The 24,833-nt window shown below is 44.1% G+C and overlaps 1 protein-coding gene across 1 annotated transcript in view; it reads right to left on the bottom strand.

Annotated features, from left to right (window-relative positions):
• myo1f (myosin IF) overlaps positions 1-24,833 on the bottom strand; it is a 51,753-nt gene that overhangs the window by 13,114 nt on the left and 13,806 nt on the right. Inside the window, exons 6-16 of the mRNA XM_088907486.1 lie at positions 16,310-16,441; positions 12,821-12,910; positions 11,617-11,711; positions 8,461-8,548; positions 7,555-7,644; positions 5,725-5,856; positions 4,650-4,784; positions 4,017-4,149; positions 3,110-3,306; positions 1,499-1,579; positions 1,090-1,176 (exon numbers count right to left, since the gene is read on the bottom strand). Of these exons, the coding sequence (XP_088763612.1) occupies positions 1,090-1,176; positions 1,499-1,579; positions 3,110-3,306; positions 4,017-4,149; positions 4,650-4,784; positions 5,725-5,856; positions 7,555-7,644; positions 8,461-8,548; positions 11,617-11,711; positions 12,821-12,910; positions 16,310-16,441 (1,260 nt within the window). The remainder of the gene's footprint in view (positions 1-1,089; positions 1,177-1,498; positions 1,580-3,109; positions 3,307-4,016; positions 4,150-4,649; positions 4,785-5,724; positions 5,857-7,554; positions 7,645-8,460; positions 8,549-11,616; positions 11,712-12,820; positions 12,911-16,309; positions 16,442-24,833) is intronic.

Raw genomic sequence — 24,833 nt, 5'->3', positions numbered from 1 at the left:
CTCCTACTTTTCTGAAAGTATTTGAATGCAGCATATTGTGACAGCAGAGACAATTTACACTGCAGTGTAAATGTCATAAACCCAATCAGGGGCCACAATATTTAGATATTTAACAACAATTTTTGTTATCAAACAGATTTTTTTGGGTGAGAAGAAGCTAAGCTTTCCTTTCAGCAAAATGTAATTCACATGAAAAAGATCTTGATCACAAGAATACAGTATATTGCCAACATCAGCAATTCACTCAAAGCCTCCACAAGAGTTTTATTCTACTATAAAATCATCGACTGTATTTAAATTTGTTTTTAGTGAGAAGAAACTGAGATTTTGCTTTAGCAAACTATTTCACATGGCTCATAATGTTAAAAACCTTAATCGCAAAAATTCAAGGTAAACAATGCATGAGCAGCCCAACAATCCTCAACAATGAGTTGAGGCACCTAATCCATCAGTAACAACGCAGATCTAAATGACCTGTTGTGAGGTGTTCCTTGTCTTTAACATAATTTATTCCACTCTACACTTCCCTAAAACTAAAAGGCTACTTTCTGTACTACAAAATACAGGCCACTGTTAGCTGTTATCTTAAAACATACTGGCTACATTTCCAGTAGGAGATTGCCACAGACCGTTGTGTTTCTGCCTGAAGTAGGAAAAAGAAGTAAAAAAAGCAGAACAGTACAGAGGCTTTTCTACAGCAGGGTAGGCATAGAAATATAGATGCAGAACAAATTTCACTGTAGAGCTGTACTGATACCTACATTCTTCTTCGAAAACTAAAAAAACGAACAGGGTAAAAGACACCATAGTATTGTTCACTCGTTACGGCCTCCAAAATTCATATAAAGTTACATCTTAACACGTACTTAACACATAATGTAATTAGTACCCATCTTACTAAATTCACTTTGGGATGGTTAAAGTCAACAAATTCTGTAGAATCCTATTCTAACTGCTATTGATGTCTATTTTCAGTCACCATGTGTGAGAAGATAAAAGAAAGAGGTTTCCAGTTCCTACAGTAACCGCGACCAGAAGTGAGTTCTCTCACGTGTCCCGAGTGCAGCGTCCTGAGTACAGTCTCTGTACCTGCTCAGCTTTCAGGGTCAGCTCGATGAAGATCTGCTGCAGCTTCTCGTTCACAAAGTTGATGCAGAATTGCTCGAACCCGTTTTTCTGCCCAGGACATAAAACAGAAGGGTGGGGAAGTAGGTTAGGAACCTAAAGTCACATTTCTGTTAGCTCCCATTTTGTTAGTTTCACAGTTTAACAACGCAGTACCTGGAACCACAAATTTGTTTTCAGAGTATTGGTAAGTAAAATATTTAAAACTGCATCCTAAATGTCCTTGGTAACTTATAGCTTCAACATCTGAATAATTTATCACCTAACATTGATTGTGAATGCTGGCTTTCTTTAGCAGTCAATCAAAACATCTCGATTCAGTAAATCTGTGAGTTATTTTAGTTGGTTAACAATAAAATGTGAATCTATTCACCTGAAATATCTCGAACCCGTAGATATCCAGAACTCCAATACTGTATTCCTCATATGGCTTCTGGATAGCTTTGTTAATTGCCTGCAAAGAGTTAAATAGCAAGAATGAGCCTGGCTCATTAGCATGCAGATAACATCAGTTTATTTTCTCCATTGCTTCGAAGGACAAAGATTAGAATAATAACCACCTTATTTTCTTTATAAAGGTGAAATCAAAGCTGCATTAACTTAATATATGATGGGTTGGCATCCTGTCCAGGGCTGTATTCTTAATTCGTACACTAGACTTCCTGGATAGGCCCTGGATTGCCGTGACTCCTACCAGGATGCAGTTCATCATGCAGAACATGACAATGTTACCATGGATATAAAGGATGTCTTGACATGAATGCTGCCTGACGCTTTCTCATCTGCTTTGCTGAAATCAACTTTGAAGAGAATGTCAATAAATGTAGCCCGTTGAAGTTAGACTAGGACCACAGGAATGCTGAAGAGCCAATTCTTACAGCTAGACTGATGTTTTCAATTGTGCAAGGATGTGAAAGAATGTTTTTTCTGTATCGTGTATTTGTACAAAATACCAATATAACTTTTTACTACTCAATTCATCTGGGTGATGGTTTAATTCAAGGAAAATTAAATTTTTACATTTACACAGTTGGGTACGAGAGTCCAGGAGCCTAAACATTGGTCCACACTGCTCTACTGTTGTTTCTCCAGGTGGCTCACGAAGTGTCAGACTGAACGTGTAACCACTGTGATTTCCTGTCTACTGGATTACTCAAAATATAGCAAACCTAACTGACATTCATCTTATCATCAAAAGCCCTTCACCAAAGGACAGAAGAAGACTAATCAATGACACCATTAATATAATCCCCTAAAATTCATTTCCCCATCAAAGACCACCTCTGTGCCCTCTGGAAGAGTGAGGATCAGTCTGTAAACAAAACCGCAGGATTTCTTTCTACAAAGCAATAAACTCTGGGGTTTGGCTGAACTTTACTGAGAAGTGAGAAGCTCACATGACGAGACCCACATTCCTGAGTCCTTCAAGGCCGTCGTTTAGAAAATAAACACACTGAGGCCAAGAAAGAGGAACAAAAGCATTAAAAGCATCAAACCACAGAAAATCCCAGAAATGTCAAGCCCCCTTTGTTATGTATTCTCCATGACAGGTTCTTGAGCTCCCATTCTGTATGGCGACAGGTCAAAGAGAACATTTCTTTAACACTGCATGTGTCTCTTATCTCTTCATGTGCTGATATTTTATTTTTACTTCTACTGTTTCCTGCTGTTTTCTATATGTGACAGGTCATCTACAGACAGATCATCTGTAGTGATATAATCTACTGACTATTTAAAGAGTATATCTATATATGTCATCTATACAGATATCATCTCTATGTCATATTTGTATATGTATCTGATAAAAAGATCATCTAGATCTTCTGTAGAGATATCATCTACTGTATTTATCATCATCTATTAAAACAGATCTATGTATCTGTTTATCGTACATCATGTATATCATATATAACCTATTTGTCCCATTTCTGCATGGCTGTAGGCGGAAGGGCAGGTGTGCCCCGGGGCTGTAAGTGGCTCGGACCTCCACCAGGAAGTCGAAGAGGCGGGCGTAGAGCGCCTTGGACAGAGCGTCGCGGGTGTAGCAGGCCTGCTCCTGGTTCAGCGTCACGTTGATGGACTCCGACTTGCCGCCCCACTTGCTGTCCATCTTCCTGCTGGTCAGCTTGTCCTGCAGGCGGGTCTGGTCGATCCCCAGCAGGTAGGCAGGGAAGGCCAGCACTGCGGGACGAAAGAGGTCCAGTTTCAGCTCCGTGTTTTCTCCCAGGATGGTGGGGTGAGCAGGGAGTCACCCACTTCTGCTGCTTCCCAGTGGCCTCCTGACTCTGTTGCTGTGGGATTTGTCCCCCGGCCAAGGGACAGTCCAGTGAACAACTCTGTAACTCAGGCCAGCATTCTGTTGGTTATTATAACTGATTGACACCCCTGAAGCCTGATAATTAACAACAAGACCATCTGAAAGGTCCCATTCTGGCCCTTAGGGTTATCTAGCTCCTTTAGGATCCTTTAGGAATCCTAAGTTAAAGAGGGAAACCGAATCATTTCCCTATTTCCCAAGTGTATCCTCAAACATCGGGAATCTGTATTATACAGTATACTGCAAATTCCCATGGCTATTAAAAAAAATAATTGTTTTTTTCCTCCCTAACACTGACTAGATCGGTGCACACAGCAGATGATAGAAGTTTGTAACCCTGCTCACCCTCAAAATACTTGGCATTCTCCCAGAAACCTTTGGAGCAGATGCAAGGAGTTGGGTCTATGAAAAGGGTATGTATTTGGGTGCTGGAAGGCTGTAATCAAGTAAGAATCAAGCAAGAATTGTTACACCGGCCCATGAAAATGTACAAAACTCAGGAACCCTCCAGGAACAGGAGATACTTCTGCCTCTGCAAGGAAGACTCATGGGGACAGCCCAGCCCATCACTCACAGTCCTGGCTTTCCACTTGTCCGTAGTTGCCTGCCTCGATGAAGCTGATGTTGCCCAGGTGCAGGATGCCCGCCACGATCTGTAGCACCTGATTCTGGTTGTTGGGGGAGATGCCGATCACTTGCATGGCTTCCTGAAGGAAGAAAACAATGTCTTTTGTAAAACGTGCTCCAACAGTTTACAGGAATGGGAAACAGCAGTCCCTGAAGGCTGCATAACTGCAGGATTTACAGGTTTCAATTAGAAACTGATTAAGACCTAAAAAATCCAGGTGATATGACTTCTAATAGGCCAATCAAGAAATTAAGATCAGAGGTTGACTGTCAGTCATAGGAGTTTCCCACCTCTGTCAGATCATTCAAACACAGTGCCTTACAGGAGAGTCAGCACTGATTGGAGGAGCCGTGGGGCACTTGCTGACATCACTGCGGGTCACAGACTTGTGTCAAGATACCCTGGCAGGGCCACCACTTGGGGAATCAGATCACTGTGATCAATGGGATATAACTCAGGTTCAAAGTGGCAGTGCTGGACAGTGGGGCACAACCTTTTTAGCTCATCAGCTAGGCTTCTACACCTTTCAAGAGACTCTCACATCCTTCACCCCACTGGCCCAAGAGGGTGCAATCTTACCATCGTTTCCTGAAAGTCCTTGCTATCGTTGGTTCCGTCCACTTTGTAAGTCCCTGATTGATTCAGGTAGAAGTAGTAGTCTGGTGTCATGATCCCCAGAGCCTCGGTCTGCTGTGGAGACGCCCCTTCCAGCAGCTGCAGCCAGAGAAGAACAGAAGACACAGTGGGGCTCGATCAGCGAGTCGCTTTGAAAGACCTGGGTTCGAGCAGGAGGGGGGGTCTGAAACGTTCTGAATCTGAACGCAGAAAAAAAAACCACTGTGTGTTTCTTCTGCGGCTATGTTGCACAAAAGTTTGCAATATTCCTGATGGCTTTGCACCATAGCAGAGCTCAGTGGGTGGCAGAAAAAGAAAATTGAAAACGAAAAACAAAGCACGAGAGCTGACGCTAGAGGAATCTGAGCCGAGGGAAAGCCGCTGTGTGAAAGCACTCTCTCGGGGTTTGGGACTGTGATTTGCAACATCCACTGTGGCTGACCTGCAAAGGGGAAAGGGCAAACAGGGAGACAGCTGCGACCTGGCAGCATGCCTGGAGGTGCCACGGGAACCGTCTCTGGTTTTCTGAATGACACTCGTATGGGTCTGGAAGACTGATGCCCTGAGCTTTTCAGAGGGCTGTTTTGTTGTAGCTAAGAACAATCTCAGGTAAATTATGAGGAACTTACAGTGAGACCATATATACTAAGTATAATAAAAGTTTGGTAAAATGAACATCTACAAACTAATCACATTACACCACTGCATAATGAGAAACCATTATTCTAAAATTTCGCTATTATAAGGTAAAGCATGTTGTGCTGTGGGAGGTAATCAGAGCACCTGGAGGAAACCCACGTGAGGTTGGGGGGAACATGCAAACTCCACACAGACAGCCCCCCAGGAACTGAACCAGGGCCCCAGCTCTGCGAGGCAACAATGCTGACCACTGCACCACAGTGCCACCCCTATTATATTTTAATAGAATTTAAAATAATCCAGTCACAATGAAAAACTACTAAGAAACTACCAGTTCCTGGCAAGCTGTGTCTCTCCTCAGCGCTCCAGGGGCAGAGGGGCTGGACAGCTCTTTGCTCACCTGGTAGTAGATGTGGAAGTTCCTCTCGTTCTCATTCTGGCTGACAACCCTGGACTTCTCCAGCAGGAAGTTGGAAATCTTACCACCGTCTGGCTCCCCTCCCCGACTGAACTGGATCTCAAAGTACTTCCCCTGCCAGCAAAAGAAAGGGAGTACACCGACCTGAGCAGGCATATCTCTTTCAAACTCAGGGCATGCAATGCAGAGTGAAGACTTTTTCCTTCTTCCTGTGTCCACTAAACGACAGGGGAAAAGATTTTAGATTACGGACCAAGAAGAGATGGATGGATAGCCACTGTTAAAGCAGCCCTATCAGTGCTACTTCTGCATGTACAGTACGACTCTGACAGAGATCATAGATCTGTAGCACAATTCTGCTGATATAATTTATATGTTCACAATGTTAAAAATATAATGCCGATATACTGATACGATTCTTACACCATTTTATTTTTAAAGAACAAATGTTCTTTGTCTTTTGCATACATATTTCTGTGCACAGATGGCTGTTACCAATGTTTGTGTATTTATATACAAGTGTGTGTAGATAGATATACCTGAGCATATGTGCGGATGTGCATTCTTACTGGTTTTTTTTTCAATTTTAGTTTTAAGGTCTTCTTACTTTTGGTGCTGAGAATTTACTGTATGAATCTGTACAAAAATTGACTATCATTTTTCATATTATTTTTTTATACTTTATTGGATACTATTTCTTGCTCTGGATATAATATTTTTATTGCTTACATAGGAAGTGAACTACATAAATTTTGCAATGATAAATAATTTGTAAGATAAAAACGTGAAAAGGCATGTATACTTGCAAACTATATTGTCAACTAATTGTCCCATTTCTATGGAATATACAGTAGCACCTCTTTATTGTGAAAACCAAATGCTTAAAATTATGTAATTTCTATACACAGACATAATAAAAACAATACAACTGCATTTTTTTGGTGGGTATATTCAGAGAATATTCCTAGAAAATAATGTAAGAAATTCTAAAGATCACCTATATATTCCACTATAGGCTATTGATATCACCGAGTTTTTTTCACGGTTCTGCATTTCAGCCGGCACGTCGTGCTCCGGAGCCGGGGTCACGGCGAGAGCGGGAGGGAGGGGCCCTGAGGGGCCCTGCAGCAGGACAGGGCTGGAAGGTGGGCAGTGAGGAAGTGTGCTGCAAACGCAGAGGCCTTCACGAAACACTTGTGCAGAGCTGGGCCTGCAGAGACAGCTGCTTCGCTTCGATACAGGCTCACAAAAAAAGGGGATGGAATATGCCGAAAAACCACATCACAGGCCACACTCAGGAAATCAGACCGCCTGACTGACAAAGATTCTGGGGTGCCTCTCTGTGCCTCGAGGCTCTGGGGCTGGCAGGTGAGCAGCCGCGGCCTGTCACATTTCAGTACGGCTCTGTGAAACCGCACAGAGAGAGTGCAGAGCATGCAGGTGGGTCTTACTGACTGAGGAAACAGTGTGCTCTCAGGGCTGCCTGACCACTTCCACTTCCTGCTCCGCTCTCGTTGGTCACTGTCCCCACAGGCCAGCACTCCAGCTCACCCTTCAGTCTCGGAGACGTGCTTCGCACCATCAATCCAAACTGCTGCCATTTGAAAAAGGGCACATCCAGCAGCGCAAGAGCACATGCACACTTGCAGGTTTAAGAAGACGACTAGGTTCTTGCCAACACGATCAGTGAAGGGGTGTGAGCGCCTGCTGAAGGATCAGCTTGGGCTGATGGACAGGAGCACATGAGACGAAGGCAGAAGGGGCAAGCCTCCTCTGTCACTACTGGCACGGCGAGAGGAGCGGAGAACTCACGAATCGGCTGGAGTTGTTGTTGCGCACTGTCTTGGCATTCCCGAAGGCTTCCAGGAGAGGGTTGGATTGCAAGATGATGTCTTTCACATGCTAGGGGCAGGAGGAGACGAGAACTGTTAAAACCATAGCCCAGTGCTGGAGGAAGAGAAAGGGGAAGCTCTGTACAGCATGCAGAAGCTCTTGCTATGACCTAATAGGAGGGGATGCAAAGAGTTTGCATCTACTGAAGCAGTAGAATGGTGTGACTCGCCTACCTTGTGTCACACCAGGGACAGGTAACTGCTGAGGAACCCCTGACCAATGTCAGTCTACATGAGCCCAGTGAGACGCAGTAATCAAACTGCTTCCACTGCTATGGGGTATCCCACTCACAGCCGGATTGCGTTCCTGCTGGAAGTGTTTGGGTCATATTCTCAAGCCCAACTGTGACAGCATGCCCTTGCTGGCTGTCACGAGGGAGTCCCTGTGTCAACATTCTCTGCTACGTTCCTCCACCTTGGAGTCAACACCCAATAACTGCTCGTATTTGTCATTTTAAATTAATTTGACCATTTTTTTCCAAGTTTTAACAATGACTCCTGTACTGCGCCGAGAGAATGCCTGTGAATGCAAGTGAACGCATTTGCAGATGTCCCTCCAACCAGCCTGCCCATCAGAGACCTCCACCCATCCTCACGCTGGGAGCCCCACAGCGCCTGACAGGAGAGCTGGCTCCCACTGGAGGAGCAGGACGACGCGCGCTGACATCACTGCAAGCCTGCGGGAGCCTGGGAGCACAACCCTGCCTGCAGTGGCCTCTGCCAGGCGTGTGCTGCTCTTTGGGGAATGCCAGCAACAAGTGGCTCGAACCTGAGCAGCACCATTCCTGGCTGAGCCACTTGGGAGCCCCAGCTCCTGCCCTTTTACCTGTACTTTCGGTCCTCCGCCAGAGACTTTCGAGATGTAGCCCATGATGTATTTAGCAGCCACTGTCTTTCCCGCTCCGCTCTCCCCGCTGTGGAGACAGAAACAATCAGCCCACCCACAGCTCTGTGAAGAAGAGTGACTGGCAGCATTACTGAAGCTCCTACACTGGGTGAGGCAACTGACGCAGAAAAAATACAAATCTGCGTTCAATTTCTATTGATCGACTGAAGACAATGATTCACACGGCCAGGGTGGAGGGGCAATGTTGATTAGGTTTGACTAGACTAGGCAGGCAGGGCTACAATCAACAGCAAAACAGAGTTTGCTTCTGCTATATTATAAAAGTGGAAAAAACTTACAACATCAAGGAAGCCGTTTCCAGTCACTAATTTTACCCAACCCACGTAAAACTCTCACTTATCAAAAAATTACTTTATGGCTCTGTTCCACTCTATGTTAAATATTAATCCCAGGAGAGCAGAGTGGATCATGATTCTAGGTTCAAAAACTACCACTATGTGAAAGGACAGGAAAGTACACAGCAGCGACAGCTCTTTCTCATGTCTTTTCTATGAGTCAAAGAGGCGCCTCACACCCAGAGCCATTTCCTTCCAGATATCCCCATTTAAAAAAAAAGCCTTTTGATGACTGGTGATGATGATAACCATCTAAAATAAAATAATGAGCTAGCAGATCTGAACAACGGAAGGGAGCATATTTTACGCGCCGTTCTTATAAGAAAATCAGAAGAGAGAGCCGAGACTCTTCTGAGAACCCCATTCACAGAATGTTACTATTGCGACCAGGGGAATTCCCACTGGAAATGAACTGCAATGGCTGCATAGCTTAGCCCACTACCCCAGAATTAAAGCACATTCGATCATAAAAACAACTGCTTGGATTTGTGTAGATCTTTTTTTGCAAGGGATCCCAAAGCTCTTCAATTACAGGAGGGGACCCACTTCATCTACCACTCAAGAGCAGCTCCAGCAGTTCACTCTGCACAGTGGATCAGACAGGGGAGCAAGAAATTACCGACAGTTACATGAATACTATGCTGTAAGAAGGACAGATTCTGCAGGCCCTGAGTAGTATTTAGCCAGGACACCAGGGTTGTATGCTCTACTCATACGAACAGTGCCATGGGATCTTTAAGAGCAGTTTGTCAGGGCTTCAGTATAATGTCTGAAGCACAGCACCTCTCGTTTCCACACTGGGGCACTGGTTTGGAAATTCTGGGCTAGAGGAAAAAGCGCCAATTGCTGGTCTGCCAAAGCCACTTGCAACTGAAGCCTATCGTTTTGTCTTAGGGGCCTCAGTACCCACCAAGTCCACTCTTGCTTAGACTGTGAGATCTGACCAGATCACGCTATGGGGTGGACAGGCTGCTGTCATGGTTTGGAACTGTTTGGGCAAATGTGCCAGGAAAATTCAACATAGCAAGGAACAATGCAGCATTATAAAAAGTATGGAATAATAAAGCCCAAGCATGCAGAACAAATTAAATCTTCTGCTCTCAGTCGGGACAGCACATTAAACAGCAGGAACAGGACATTAGAGTGGCCCACGCACAAAACTCAGTACAGAGCTTGTTAATTACAACACCGTGTTATAGCCACATAGCACCACGTTACAGCCCATTCTGAAACACAACTATCCTCAGTGACAAGGATGAAAGACAGATTTCTTCCTTCCTGGCCAACAAACAAAACTCATATCAGCAAGCACCATCTGTCTATGGCCATGCCTGCTGAAGTACTGAGACCCGAGTTCAAACTGTCAGATTACAGGCAGATCAGATGGCATTAGCTGTTACTGCTGAAATGCTCCTGAACCCCTTTGGCACTGATGAGATGCCTGTTTTTTGCATTATATATATTAACTCCAGACACTACAATCATGCTCTCATCTAGATTAGAAAGTTCATTTAAGACAAGTGAGAGGAGGATTGGCATGCACAGGATTTCTGTTAGTCAATAAAGATGAAAATGATTAGGAAGAATTTTATTTCCGGCAGGGTGTGTGTGTGACCTAAATAATCGGTGGATTGCAGATTGAACCTGTACAAACAGAAACTCAGTACTGCAGTGCCGTAAAAGTGGGCCCATCACCTCTGTTTCGCCCTGGTTCCATTTCCTGCTCGTGGCCTGTTATTTTAGATGTGCTAGTCTAAAACAGCAGTAGGAGTCTCTTGTGGTTCCTGTTTCTGAAGAACTGAACGCAGTGCAACACCTATATAATTCCCCAAACACATCACTTCCTGTACATTTCTTCTTTGAGAATTCTTCAAATTCTTCACTGGAACAGCTGATTATCTAATGATAACTTACAGGTCTGCTTCATAATCTCACTCCCTCCACCCTCAGGTATTCCACCTAACCAGCAGATGGACATACTGTATACTGTATATAATATAGAATTACATTGTGTACACCATATCAGCATGTTCTTACTGCTTTAAAACAGCATTTCCCAGCCCTGGTCCTGGTGATCCCCACACCTGATTGACTTCATTCCACCCCACCTTCAGATAACGGAAGCCTTAATTGATCTAAAAAGTTGCTTCATTGGAATAGTTTAGCATTTTGTTTCTAGTCACAAATTTGGGATTTTAGTTCACCTATAAAATACAATGGTTAAAGCTGGTAAAGAGCTGGGAGCTAACATTTCAAACATTTCTTATTATTAAGTCGATGAAGGGGCTGACTGTGTGACCGAGGGCTCGGCTGGAACACAAACCAGCAGGTGTGTGGGTCACCAGGAACCAGGACTGGGATCCGCTGTTTTAAAATGAGACTAAGCTTGATTTCTAACGTAGGGAAGTGCTGATTTTGAAATGATTGAAAAAACAGTTGCTGCATTACACTGCACGAGTAGGTGTTTGAACAGGTGACGTATTGCTCCAGGTGTTTTCCAAATCTACCCTCCTCCTCACCCCTGCTCTCAGTCTGCATGCTTATGCAGTTAATAGGCCCAGTGAATGCTAAGTAGGCAGAACTGGTGAGAGGACTGCAGACGTCTTTGCCATGTGGTTGGTATGACCGCAGCACAAGCAATAAGCCGCTCGACGTGCCCACCGGCTGAAAAGAACTCAAGGCGGGAGGCGAGGGCACTCTGGCCCGAGTGAAAAGGAGCAGCGAGAGAGAGGCCCAGTACCTGATGATAACACACTGGTTCTCCCCATCGATGAGCATGTTCCGGTACATGTTGTCGGTCAGGGCGTAGATATGGGGAGGATTCTCATACTGGGCCTGCGGGAGACAAGCAGGGACAGAGGCACGCACGTGCCCAGGCTGGTCAGATCCTCACCCAACAGGCTAAAGCTTAAGCCTACTTCATGAACCATTCCTGGGGTAAATTCATTGCAGGTTTGTGTACTTCTACTGTGATTTTACCACAGTCTTAGCATGCTTTCCTGCATGCCTTTGCTTTACTTTATTATGCTGGTCCATGGGAATACGAAGGTCTGTTATAGAAAGCATTTATCTCAGTGCATCGTGCTAACCCCATGGTGCAGTGTATTGAAGTCATACTGAAACCACAGCACACTCTAGTTAAAGCATTAGAGTATGAATATCTCACAGGATATTTACTAAGGCAAACATTCATCAGAGATCATTTGCTTAACTGGAGAATTTATAGCTATAAATACTGTAGCTATAAATTATAGACTACACTATAGCTTCCTTCTAGAGCGTCTGAAAAAATTCACCTGTAGTTCCTTTAATCTGCCTTTCCGCTCTGTAACCCATATCTCTGCCAGCACCAGGGCTGTTTGTTTGGCACCTTCCAAGCAATCAATCACAAGCGTCTTTCGTTCAGCTCTTTATAAACTCACTGTTGAAGTGGTTTACCTTCTGTTCCTGCATGTTATTGGCTGTGGCACTTTTACTTTTCTCTATGACATCTTGCATTAGGGTAACATTGTATTAGTGCTATCTTTAAGGCATTCTGCAGTTGTACAAACACAGATCCTGGTTTTGTTTTGGTATCGTACCCTAATAGTTAAAAAATGTCTAAAGTCAACTGTATTTTCCTACAGTATGATTTTTCAAAGGTTACAGAGCATCAGAGCTTTAGGTGAATACATATGATATTCAGGTTGATCTTTCTGAGGTCTGGTGTAGTTTGACTGATGTTATGATGGAATTTGCATTCTATTGACATTAACTTTGAATGACCTTTCACCTTAATATTTGACCCTAAGAAGCCCCAGAGTCCTCATTCATAAAATTCAAACACGAAAAAAGAGTGGTTCTGAATATGTTGCAAGATCCAAGATGACAATGAATCACAATGAAACTCGTAGCATAAGCTGTTAACTCATAAAAGGACCACGTTTACAAGGCAGAATACTTACCGCACCCTGGTAGAGTTCGATTTCTCGGTCAGTGAAATATGGCATCTGTTTGAAAGGGTTCACGGATATCAGCACAGAGCCAATGTATGTCTAGGAGCAATTGTGAAGGAAAGTAACACCCTTCTGGTTCAGCTGATAATGAGAAACCTTGGGTTCAGTATTTTGAAACAGAGAGGTGATGTGATTAAGATAATGGGCTTGTCAGTAGACCTTGAACCCAGCCCTACGTGAACCCAGACTGTCCCAGATCAACCCTTAATCTTACTGCAGACTGTCCCAGATCAAGCCCTAATCCTATAGCAGACTGTCCCAGGTCAAGCCCTAACCGTACTGCAGACTGTCCCAAATCAAGCCCTAATCCTATAGCAAATTGTCCCAGATCAAGCCCTAACCCTTCTTCAGACTGTCCCTGGTCCACAATTTCGTTGATAACAGTGTTGATCGTGTATCCTTATAATAAATACCTTAACAGTTATGCATTCATATTTCAGCCCCAATTCTGTGTATGTTAGTTTACAGACAACTTCTGCTGAATAGAACATAAGAACAATTACAAACGAGAGGAGTCCATTTGGCCCATCCAGCTCATTTGGTAGTTAGCAGCTTTTTGATTGAAAGACCTCATCCATTTATTTCTTCAAACAGGCCAGGGTATCGACTAACAACATGTCTGTGTTACTTGTGCAATACTCCCACAGCCCTTAAGCTAAAGAAGTGCCTTCTGTCCTCAGCTTTAAATGCACTTCAATGTAGTTTTGATTTACGTGTTCTGGTTCATGTTTCACTGTCCATTCTGAAGACATCTGTCAGGCTGCCTCTGACAGGGCCTTTAAGGACTCTGAGTACCATATTCTTCACTGTTTAAGGCTAAAAAGGTTCCATTCCTTCATCCTGTAGGTGTCATTAATTCCCTCAGCCTGGATTGTGTCTGGTTGTTCTTAGCTGGTTGGATTCCAGAACAACAATATCTTTTCTATAGCATGGTATCCAAAAGTGAGCTCAATATTATAAGTAAAGTTTTTAACATAACTTAATCTGACATAACATAATTTAGCATAATTTTTAACAGAACATCCCTTGATTTAAACTCTATCTATACACCCAACCATAGTTTTTTGTATTGTTAATAATAACAGGCAGCACAGTGACACAGTGATCAGTAGTGCTGGCTCACAGGTTTGGGGCCGTGTACTCAATTACAGCGCTGGGGTGCTGTCTGTGTGGAGCTTGCATGTTCTCCCTCTGTTCACGTGAGGTACCCCCAGGCGCTCTGGTTTCCTCCCACAGTCCAGAGACATACAGGTAGGTTAACTGTTTTCTAGGAAAATTGGCCCTGGTGTGAATGTTTGTGTCTGTGTGTGTGTCCTGCGACGGACTAACGTCCCATCCAGGGTGTATTTCGTCCTGCACCTGCTGCTTGCTAGGACAGGCTCTTAAATCTAACTGCACAAATACTTTAGGTGAAAACCAGCACAGAATGGCAAGGTTAGAGCTGGGCTTTGAGGTCATACTCTGCAGTGGGTGAGCTGTCAGCAGTACAAGAAAAGTGACGTCTTTCCTCTTGCAATGGAAGAGGACACATGAATTCACAGAATGATCTTACGAAGAACGAAAAAACTCCCCACTTCCCCTGTGACTTCAAGAAATAAATTTATAAGTACATTTACCTACACGTCATCTTCCTGTCTTCAGTTCAAGAGTGGTAGGGGATTTAAAAAATTCAGAAGTGAGCTTGCCTATTTTGAAAGCAGAAGCATGTGTTGGGGTTTTGCTCTGGTCTCCTCTCAACATGAACAGGAACCTAAAGTTTAGACATTTAACTGGATAAAAGTGCTTCTTTCATGATTTTGTTCCTTAATTCGGTGTTTTTCATACTGTAAAGTTTCGAATTTATGAATGAGAGTGTATGATTACGACTGAGCTGAGGTCAGGGGCTGGCCCAGCACAATGATCTTAAACAATGCCCAAAGTTTAATATTGTTTTCAGACCTGTGTGTCTCTGAATTTTGTACCATCCTCACTTCTTTAACTTTTAAGAAATTAAGAACAGTTACAGGCAAGTGAAGGCCAAGTTGTAGCTAGTGGCTGGGCAGCTTGTTTCGTACTCCCACAACCCTTTGAGTAAATCCCAAGTGAATCCCATTCTCGGTTTTACATGCACTACTCCATAGTTTCCACTTTTCTTAGTTTATTTTTTCTACTGCTTTGAGCTTATTTGAGTTTTAAGCAGAAACTATATATAGATAACTATATAATTATGCAGATCATGTGAGCAATAAATCAGTTTGTTGGTGGTTTATGAAAGTTTCACAGATCTTTTTTTTTATTTTTGTGGCTACTGTTTTTGCACAAGACATGCAAGGGATCAAGCTGGGCATTCAATGGCTATCATTGAAAAGCTTGGAAGTGGCTGATCATAGCAGTTGACCCATGCTGCCCACTGCTGGTCCATTTCAGGATCTGTCCCCAGCTGGCTACGGGCCGTGTGCTCTGATAGGAGATATAGGCTAGATAGTGCCTATTTCGATGCATAGAGTTCAGCCTTTGCCGGGATCCTGGCGTTTTGAGTCGATCAACAACCGTCGATTACAAAAATTCAGAAATCGGAAAAAAAATGAAGTATTTCTAAACTGTTTTCTGTAAAGAAAAGGACTCTCTGTGAATTCATGCTTACACACAAACAGAGGCCGATGGTTGGGGTCAGGCACTTCCTGTGAAAAGAGGAAGTGAGCTTTGTGTTGGCTCACACTACAGAACCTGGTGCTAGTGTCAAAAACGGAACAGAATCACGAAGCACTGTGAATGTGAGTGTGTGTAAGACAGTTGTGTTGTAGCTCTACAGGCCTGATTGCTCAATGGTAAGCCAATAGTCAATGTCACTACGACAGTTCTCTCCTTGTATGGTGAGAAACTCTTCACATCAAAGCCAGGCTCCGCTCACAGGGAGAGCTGTGTGTGTGCTGGGGGTTGGTGTTGAGGAGGAGGTGGATGTGAGGGTCGCTGGTGACTTCCCCCAATGACTTCAGCTTTTCTGAAGAGGAAACAGGAGGCCTCCACAAAAAAAAAAGTGTGGTTTATAATGGGTTGAATATTCATCAAATAGATACTGACAAAGAACTAGAGGGAAATGTAGGGCAAATATTTTGAGAAAAAAAGCCATATTTGAATTTTCATAATGGCCTTCTTTTGTTTGGATATCTTAATATTAGATCTCTTCCTGAAAGGCATGGTTATTCAGAGTGCCTGATGTTCACTTTTTTAACCTTGATCACTACAGCACCAGGGCATGGAGCATGAAGGTAGATTAGGTTTTTCCTTCTGTGCTGCAGATGCAATGATTTTGTAACAATGATTCCTGTTTGGGACAGGCTGCCCAAGGGCGGCTTGCAGGGGAAACGGAAGGAGGAGAGGAGAACCGCGGCTCCCCCACCCCTCTGCGCTGGCACGCGCTGGAAGGCGGCAGCAGGAGCTCGCCCCGGGGAAGGATACGAAGATGTAATCGTCCATGTAGCGCTTCTTGAGGTTCTCCACAATGGCGTCCTCCGTGATCTTGGACAGGAGGACCATGTCATCCACTCCGCTCTGCTTGACATTCTGGCTCTGCCAGTGGTACTTGCTTCCCTGCCGAGATAAAGAGTGAGGTTAGGAGAGGGATCGTTTTAACAATTATTTTTAATCCTTCTAGGGGCATCCAAGTGTGCAATGAATCAAATCCCTGACTGATGTCAGATCCTGGCACATGCATTTTCCATATTGTCCATAGACAGATGTGTTCGAGGTCGATCGCGTGAGCGCAGATGTGCTGACTGGTGAAATGTTTAGCTCAGTGACTTAGCTGTATGACGCGCTACTGAGGTCAGGTTCCTGTCAATGATTAGACTAGCATGTGTCAGGTCTCCCACCCTGCCAGATCACTGCATTCATTTTGCTAGACTGCAAAATTCAGCAGAGCGTGAAGGTACAGAGAAAGGAAAGACAAGTGTGTGTGTGTGGGGGGGGGGGGTAGGTGTGGCTGTGGGTGCGAGGAGTTTCAAAAGCATTTTGCAGGGCTTATCTGAGTCAGTCTGCCATTGATGAGTCACACCTGGGGAGGCCTTGGCTCTGGGCAGTGAGGAAGATGATGTTTCTTGGCGATAACACAGCTGTGCCTTTAGTTTGTACAGGTATAATGGAATATATATTAGAATAACTATTAATTCCCCTCCAAGTATTTCCCCTCTTGCATGGAATGGAATCCTGGGAATAGGATAACTGCCCACCTATTTGGAACGAAGATTTAAAGACACTTAAGATACTTCACGCCACGTGACTGTCCCCGACTTTATCCAACCCTGCTGTAACAGACTAATGAGTTACATAAATGTAGCACTTTTCAGTGTAGACATGATAAGGATTTATGACGTCACACTTTGTAAACTATTGTGAAAGATCACGTTACACACTTACTCAAGAGTATTATTGAAATCTTAAGGAAATATAGGCCAGATTTAAAATCCTTTTGTAGTTTACTGTTGAAGCTTTGGATGCTTATTTGAAATATACAGTAATAATGTTTGGATTAACTATAGTGGCACGCATCACATTAGACAGCATCTATCAGCATGATCAGTGATGTTTTTCCAAAAAGAAATTGCAGGAGATGCAGTAAAGAAGCACGTTCATCTAAAATAAATGACTGGGTGCAGTGCAATACCTCAATACAGAAAACAATCCAAATCCTAAACAACATTGTACACTTCAAGTCTTGTAGTTTAACAGCATGTTAAAAAAAACAAAAATGGCAAACTGCACTTTAAACTGCAAGTCTGCCAAAAATGCTTTTCAGTCTACGTTTTTCCTTTGCAGTGGTATGTAGTGTTAAATGCAGTTTCTCTTAGTGAATAAAGCAGTGCAACCCATGTACAGCATTTACATTGACGCCTACATTCAGCAGAAGTATGAGCATTTGATAGCTTACAAGTAAAATATCGAGATATAGAAACTGACTGGCCAGGGACAGATGTTCTATCTGTAGCGGCCTTTTACATCAGACCCTACCAGCACACTCAGAAAGAGCCATCCGGAGCCCTAGACGAGGGCTGAGGTCATGTTCCATTTTAGTACATTTGAACAGACACAGCCCACGCTAGCCAGATCGCCCAAGAACACATCACCCTGCTAGGAGGAAATAGGAGCCATGCAAATCACAAGTCAAGAATAAACGCGATCTCTTTGCAGCGTAGCTAAGGGCTTTTATCTGCGGATGTTGAAATGGCCTACTAGGCCAACAAGAGTTTGGGCCATGTCTGCCAAGCAGATTCTTGGGCTGTCGAATTTGGTCCAAAATCTACTGTTGCTGCTGCTCCTTCTTTTCTGCCCCGTGTTGTGGTCATGTGGTACCTAGGCGGTGGCTTGCAGACGTCTCCTGCCTCTCCCAAGAACGCCAGCTGGCGTCAGTGTGGCGCTTCTTAATGTTGGTTCTGGGGAGATGGTGAAAGCTCTTCTCTTGAGCGAGCGCCGTGCCCGGGCCTGGACAACAGAGCCTGCCTGGGCGTCTAAATGACATTGTCGGCCCAGTGAAGTCCATCGACACCCCAGCGATTGTCGCGTTTCCTGACACTTTGTTTCATCCACCAGCTTGTGACTGCCGCCCTCACGTCAGCTCATGGCCGGAAGCTTCTGGAACACAGTCCTGCTGCCCTCATCACCAGCTGTTTGCCGAACGTGCTGGAAGATTTCCCAGACAGAATGGACCTTGATCCAATGGTAAGGAGTCAAGATGACTGGAAGTCTCATTTTTCCACAGCCTACCTTTGCCATCAGAGCCATTAGGGTTGTGACATGCCACTGCCTGCTCCACCGCTGAGTGTTTCTAATAATCCTTCAGTTAACCAGATAAGGCAACTGAGCAAAATTCATATCGACCAAGAGGCTCTTTCCACCGTCAATCAGAAAACAAAGCAATGAGAGGAATGAAAGAATAATCAAGAAACTGAAAAGAATAGGGTGCGTTGTTGTTAACAAGAGCAAGTATTGGGCAGGAAAGTTTTTCAGATAACTGAAAATGCCCTCAGTTAAAAAACGTGGACACTTCCTGCTCTCTTGGAGACCCACAGCTGGGAGGTGAGTTAAGTAGCAGCATGCTGGCGAGTACTATTCAATTCTGTAGGAGATCAAGCTCTCATAACTCGTTTTGGACAGGCGTCGCTTCATGGCTTTTCAAGCCACACAGACAACATCTAAGAAGCAGCACTCAGAAACCCCCCAAGCACCCCTATGACCTCGCTCCTTGCACTAACCTTGACCCTAACACAATCACAAAACACAAACCCAAATACCACACTTTAACTACTCCCATGTGAGAAAGTGCCAAACCAGGCTTTACCCCTTATCTAGTCAATACAATAATCAGCACCCACTGTGGGACTATTTACAAAGACTAGAGGCCATGAGGCAGCCCTCTGGTGGCAAGCCAGCTGTAATTACATCCCTCTCTACAGCTGACCAGCCTCATTTGCAAGACTCTTACCTGCAGGGTGTCATGTTAGTGCAGAGATGTTAGCAGAAGCTGTTAATGAATCAGGGCTGACTGCTGAGCTCAGAGGCAGCACTGCAGAGGTCCGAGGTTGCTCTGTTGCTCTGCACAGAATCCAAGATGACTCCTGGCTGCACCCAGGCACAGTAGTGACTTATGGCGAGCTAGGGCCAGGAATGACAATCACAATCTAGCCTAGGATGGAATCTCTCTGCCGCATGAGCATTTTGCTGCTTTATTGAGTGCTCTGAATTACATATACTTAACTGCTTTATAAATCATCCACATTCATGGTGTTTACAAATAATACCGTGAGAATGTTTGCAAATCTACTGGCCGCCAGCAGACACTCTCAACAAACCTGTGTGTGCTCCCCTACTTCATGCACACTGAGTTTCCCATCCTGGCAGCTCTGAGGGAACACAAACTGCTTGGGCTCCAGCTCAAAACAGCGGCATTTCACTGAAGGGGCAGTCTGATCACTGTAGCAATTCCAAAAATGTTTGTTTGGTATAGATGCTTTGCCAAGAAGATACAGTATTTACTTGAGGATTTAAAAAACAAACAAACGATCTGCTAAGTCTTTCTAAGCATCACAGTTAATTGCACTCATGACACTTGAAGGTAATCAAGTGGGTGGACGTTTCCCACAAAGCTTTGCAAATAAAGACGGCATAAGAATTTGCATCAGATATTCCAGTTTGCACAACATGCCTTTAATGAAGCCACCGTGAAGCTTGCAACAAGAAAGAAATAATGTGCGGACTCCTGTATCGTGAAACGCAACATGATGGGTAAGGTTACTCATTTGGTATCATTTAGAGACAAGAAAAAAAAACAGTTTGGTTCCCCTTTCTGTTTCTGAGAAGAAGAGGGGCTTCAGGCACAGGCTGCATGCTACAGCGAGGAGCTGTCCTGTCCTTGTGGACAGCGGACAGGAACTGAGAAAGCGGACCTGATTTAGGCTCAGGGCCGGTAGCGGAATTTAACAAAGTGAGCAAACAGCAGAGCACAGTGGGACATCTCGTTAGCCAGGCAGGGAGGCAACACTACAATCTGAGTGACAATCGCAGGTTAAGCCATCTGTAGTTTCCTGTTATGAAACTGTTGCCCATTCCATATTAAGAGTTTTGCGTTTCACTTTTTCTAGGTTAAAACTTTATTTAAAACATAAGAGCTCAGGAACTCAAGATTCACCTGGGAGGAGGTCATTCAAAATGCAGATTAGCTGCTAGGAGCTTATTGGTCCAACCAAGATTTCCCTGATTTGGTCAGGACATTTGTTCCAGACTCCCACCACCCTGTGTGTAAAGAAGTGTTTCCCGTTTTCTGCTTTAAAAGGCTGAACTTTCTACTTGTGTTTCCAGCTCCTTTGTCATTGCTGACGTTGAAGAATTCAATACATGCTTCAGAAAGGGAGAGCTAATTTGTTTAAGAATGTTTAAAATGAAGTCAGACATTTGAAGGGCATTTAAAAAACAAGGACACAGAGAAATAGTTTAAATGATAACTTCTTCATTTTTTTTTTGTTTCCCGAGATGGACAGAACGCCAAAAATATCTTGTGAAAGAGCCCTCATGCATCACAGAGAGAAACAGACATACGAGTGTGGTGTAACTCCACATTACTTCCCCTGAACTGTTCCTGCTAGCTTAGCCTGAGGAGCCATTCCAGCCAGGCCTTTTATTTTCAGAACAGCCAACACAGTAGCCGAAAGTCGGACTACAAATGTGGATAAAAACAGAATGGCTCGTGTGCGAACCTGGTGGGTTGTATTTTTAAAAAGTTTCATGTATTATGTCACGCTTCATATCAAACATAGTAATGTTAGTGGAGTCACTGCATTCTTTTCAAACCTTGTAGCCGACAGTAATCAGTAAAAGATTTGGAGGAAACCTGAGACAACCAGACTAGGAGCTCTGCTCTGGTTTGCCAGTGCTGAAAACATGCTCATCAAAGTCTTTGACACCATACAGCGCTCGAACCAAAGGAAATTTGAGAATCTTATATTTTTACCACCACCTGTGGACTCTCGGTAAAAGACAAATAAGGACCAGAACCATCTCAAATACACTGACTAACCAGTCTCCACTCTCTGGGGGCCTCCATAAGCCAATCATGGTTCAAAAGAGCACTGAACTACGCTGTGATTTCCTGCATCCCCAGAGTGTGTTCATTCCCCTCCACTCCAGCTGTTACACTCTACGCCAGCTCCTGCCTGACAGACACATCTGGAAACCTGTCAGTCAAAGGTGGTTGAAGACAGGAAAGGATTCCTACAGGAAAGACTGAATTGACTGATCAGGGACGAACTCTGGATTACCTCAGTACAGCACTAAAACACCAAAATTCCTTGTCAGGCAATCTGTCCACTGAGTTTTTAAAGTAAAATCAATTTCAGTGATAACAGTAGTCTTAAATACTTTGATCAGGTTAATATAGCGGGTTTCGGAACAGATTATTATTTTGGAAAAGAACAATTATCTCCACCGCTGTAGAAAAACAGGTTTCGTCTCTCATTATGACACGTATAACTGTAAGTTAGTATAAATGACTGTCTGGTCCCAGTTCTGAGGAACTGGGAACCCCTTGACCTGCCATTCATGAAGACGCTCGGCGAGGTTGTACCCCTACAGAAAGACTCTGATGTGGTTTCTGCGAGGAGACAGCACTGGGGCAATGGAGACACTGCTAATAGCCTGATGGTGGCAGTGGCTCAAAGAAACGTCTTCCTCGTTTCTATAATGAAGCAAGGGCTATTGTGTATTGGCAGTACAGCACATCACGAGGCTGTTGATCCAGACAGCGAAGAAAATGTCCCGATCTTGAAGAGAGCCTGCAAGTAGAAGTGTGCTCTCATTCACAGGACAGGGACAGGTGACCTTTGACCTTGGGGACGCCAGCACAAGGCACCAGAGCAGGATGATCCCCGACAATTACAGTCTTTCTTTCTCTGAGGTTTAAATGCAATGAAGCTATCCAACGGAGTTCTTTATTTTTTTCAGCTTTTTAAAACTGGTATTATTCTCAAGCCTCTAACACTACTCTCCAAGTTCAATTTGCATGCTTTATTATAATAATGAACCTTTACCTCCTTTTCTGATCTTCATAGTTAAGCTACAAAAGGCTGTAAAAGTACACGGATATTCCCTTTGCGTGAACTTTCTATTCCTTTGTTTTGTTTCAAAATTTCTTAGAGCATGTGCTTAACTGGGGTGGCATGGTGGTGCTGTGGTTTACATTGCTGCCTTTCAGTACTGGGGCCCTGGGTTCAATTCTGTTCCTAGGGTGCTCTCTGTAAGGGGTTTGTATGCTCTCTCATTGTCTGTATGTTTCCCCCCTGGGTGCTCTGGTTTCCTCCCACAGGAAACATACTGGTAGTTTAATGGGCTTCTGGGTAAATTGGCCCTGCTGTGAGTGTGATTGTGCCCTGCAATAGACTGGTGTCCCGTCCAGGGTGTATCCTGCCTTGCGCCTATTGCTTGCTGAGATAGTCTAAAGCCGTTCTGCAACCCTGAGCCGGGAGAGGCAGTTAGAAAAAGGATGGATGTGCTTAGCTGCTTTTAAATGGGACCGTTTTATTGTAACATTCCTGCACTTCTGCATTGTGCAATCATTTTTGAAAGTGCTTCAAAATCTCTTGATGGAAAGCATGACATAACCTAGTCTGTTGCTATTGCTACTGTTATTCTGATCATTATTGCTGTCATACCACGAAAAAAGTTACTTCCTACTTCTGGCAAAGCAGTGAGAGAATCTCATCAGATGTCTCACAGTGTGAATCAACTACTGGTAGAAAGACAATGTGGTGACATGGAGGTGACACAAGCAGTTTGACACTTGGTCTTAGAACAACAGCTTTGTTCTCCAGGTTCAGCAGGTTTTTGGAGAGCGTAAGAGAGCCTTACACAGGACCACTGGCCATGAGATACAAGAAGCCCTTTGCTTTCCTCCCGGCACTGAAACAGGAACACAGAGATGTGCTGGAGCTGAGTCTCCAGTTCTGGTCCGAGAGCCTTTGTGGCTGATTTTTGCAGAGCTCCTGTTGCAGTTTCACTACTGTCGTGCACTGCAGAGTAATACTGTGGTTAAAACAGTAAAAGTGAAGGTAAGGCAAAGTTTTAGGTTAAGCATAATTTTAAAAAAAGATCATAGGAAAGCAGATGTGGGACACAAGCACAGTAGAATAAAGGCAACAATTGTGAAAACACAGAATTGGTATGGAAAGCTTTCGGAATGACTTGAGAGAAAATGCATGGACAGGTACTCTTCATGTATAAATCAGACTCAGTAGACCATCCACCCTCCTAGGAAGACCTGCAGCAATCCAGATGCTATCCTGGAAGCACAGGACACAGGTTGCACAGCAGCCCTACATAAGGGCCAGTGTCTTATGGAGACACCTAGTTTCAGCAGATGTGTTACCAAGAATTCTGATATTAATCAGGGAGTGTAACATGTAGCACTGAGAGGAGACAAGATTCCCCAGACCACTTGCATTTAATGAAAACGGGAAAAAGTTCTGAAACGTTTAGATTAAGGATGGCACAGTGGAGCACAGGTTAGCATTGCTGCCTTGCAGTGCTTGGGCCCCGGGTTCAAGGCCAGATCTTGGGTGCTTTCTGTGTGGAGTTTGCATGTTCTCCTCAGGTTCAAGTAGGTTACATTAGGGTTCTCTGATTTCTTCCCACAGTCCAAAGACATACTGGTAGGTTAATTGGTTATAAAATCGGTTATAAATTATGCTAACAGGCCACAGATAAAGCAAATGGGTATTTTTTAACAGGATGCTTTGTCACACATGACTGTTTTTGTTTTTCAAAATTCCCCAGCAGGTGGCTTAGATTATAATACCAAATAGGAAGGAAATCCAGTAGCTGTTCTCTTTTTGAGCCGCTGCCTTTATAAGGCAAAGAGAAGGGAAAAATGATGTCTGCTGGTGTGTGCACGCACAGAGAAAAGCCACTCTTCTAACGCGCTGAAGCCTGAAACACCAAGGGTAGCATGAAGTATCGGAAAAGCCCTGGCCGGCTGTACGACGAGACTGGACTCGGCGTGGACTCACCGGGCTTGGAGAAAACAGAACAGAGTGAACAGATTTATTCTGGGACCAGTAGGCAGTGGACCAGAGCTGCAGCCATGAAATCACTATACAAGCCCCTTCTTCAGCTAATCTTACTTTCAAACACACAGAGCATTTTCTTCTCAAGACAGCGACTGTTTCCTGTATGAAGCGGTCAGATCAGTGCAGTGATACTGTCATCTGGACAGAGTGAGATGTGTGCATATGTACTGTTGAAAGCTAAGACTATTGTTTATTTTTAACGTGTGATTATTTTGAGTGTTCTTTGTTTTTTTGTAGTTTTGTATTGTGATACCAAAGACAGATTTCCTCCCTTCTGGATGGACGATAAAGTTGTACGTATATCTTCTCAAACTAAACCCTTTCCCTGCCCGCACGAGTCAGTGATTCAGTCAGCCCCTGTTTTAGGAGGTTGC

The sequence above is a fragment of the Atractosteus spatula genome, chromosome 28, assembly GCF_055471065.1.
Source record: "Atractosteus spatula isolate fAtrSpa1 chromosome 28, fAtrSpa1.hap1, whole genome shotgun sequence".
NCBI lineage: Eukaryota > Metazoa > Chordata > Actinopteri > Semionotiformes > Lepisosteidae > Atractosteus > Atractosteus spatula.
Note: the sequence above shows the minus strand (reverse complement) of the source record. Positions and strands in the feature narration are given on the sequence as shown.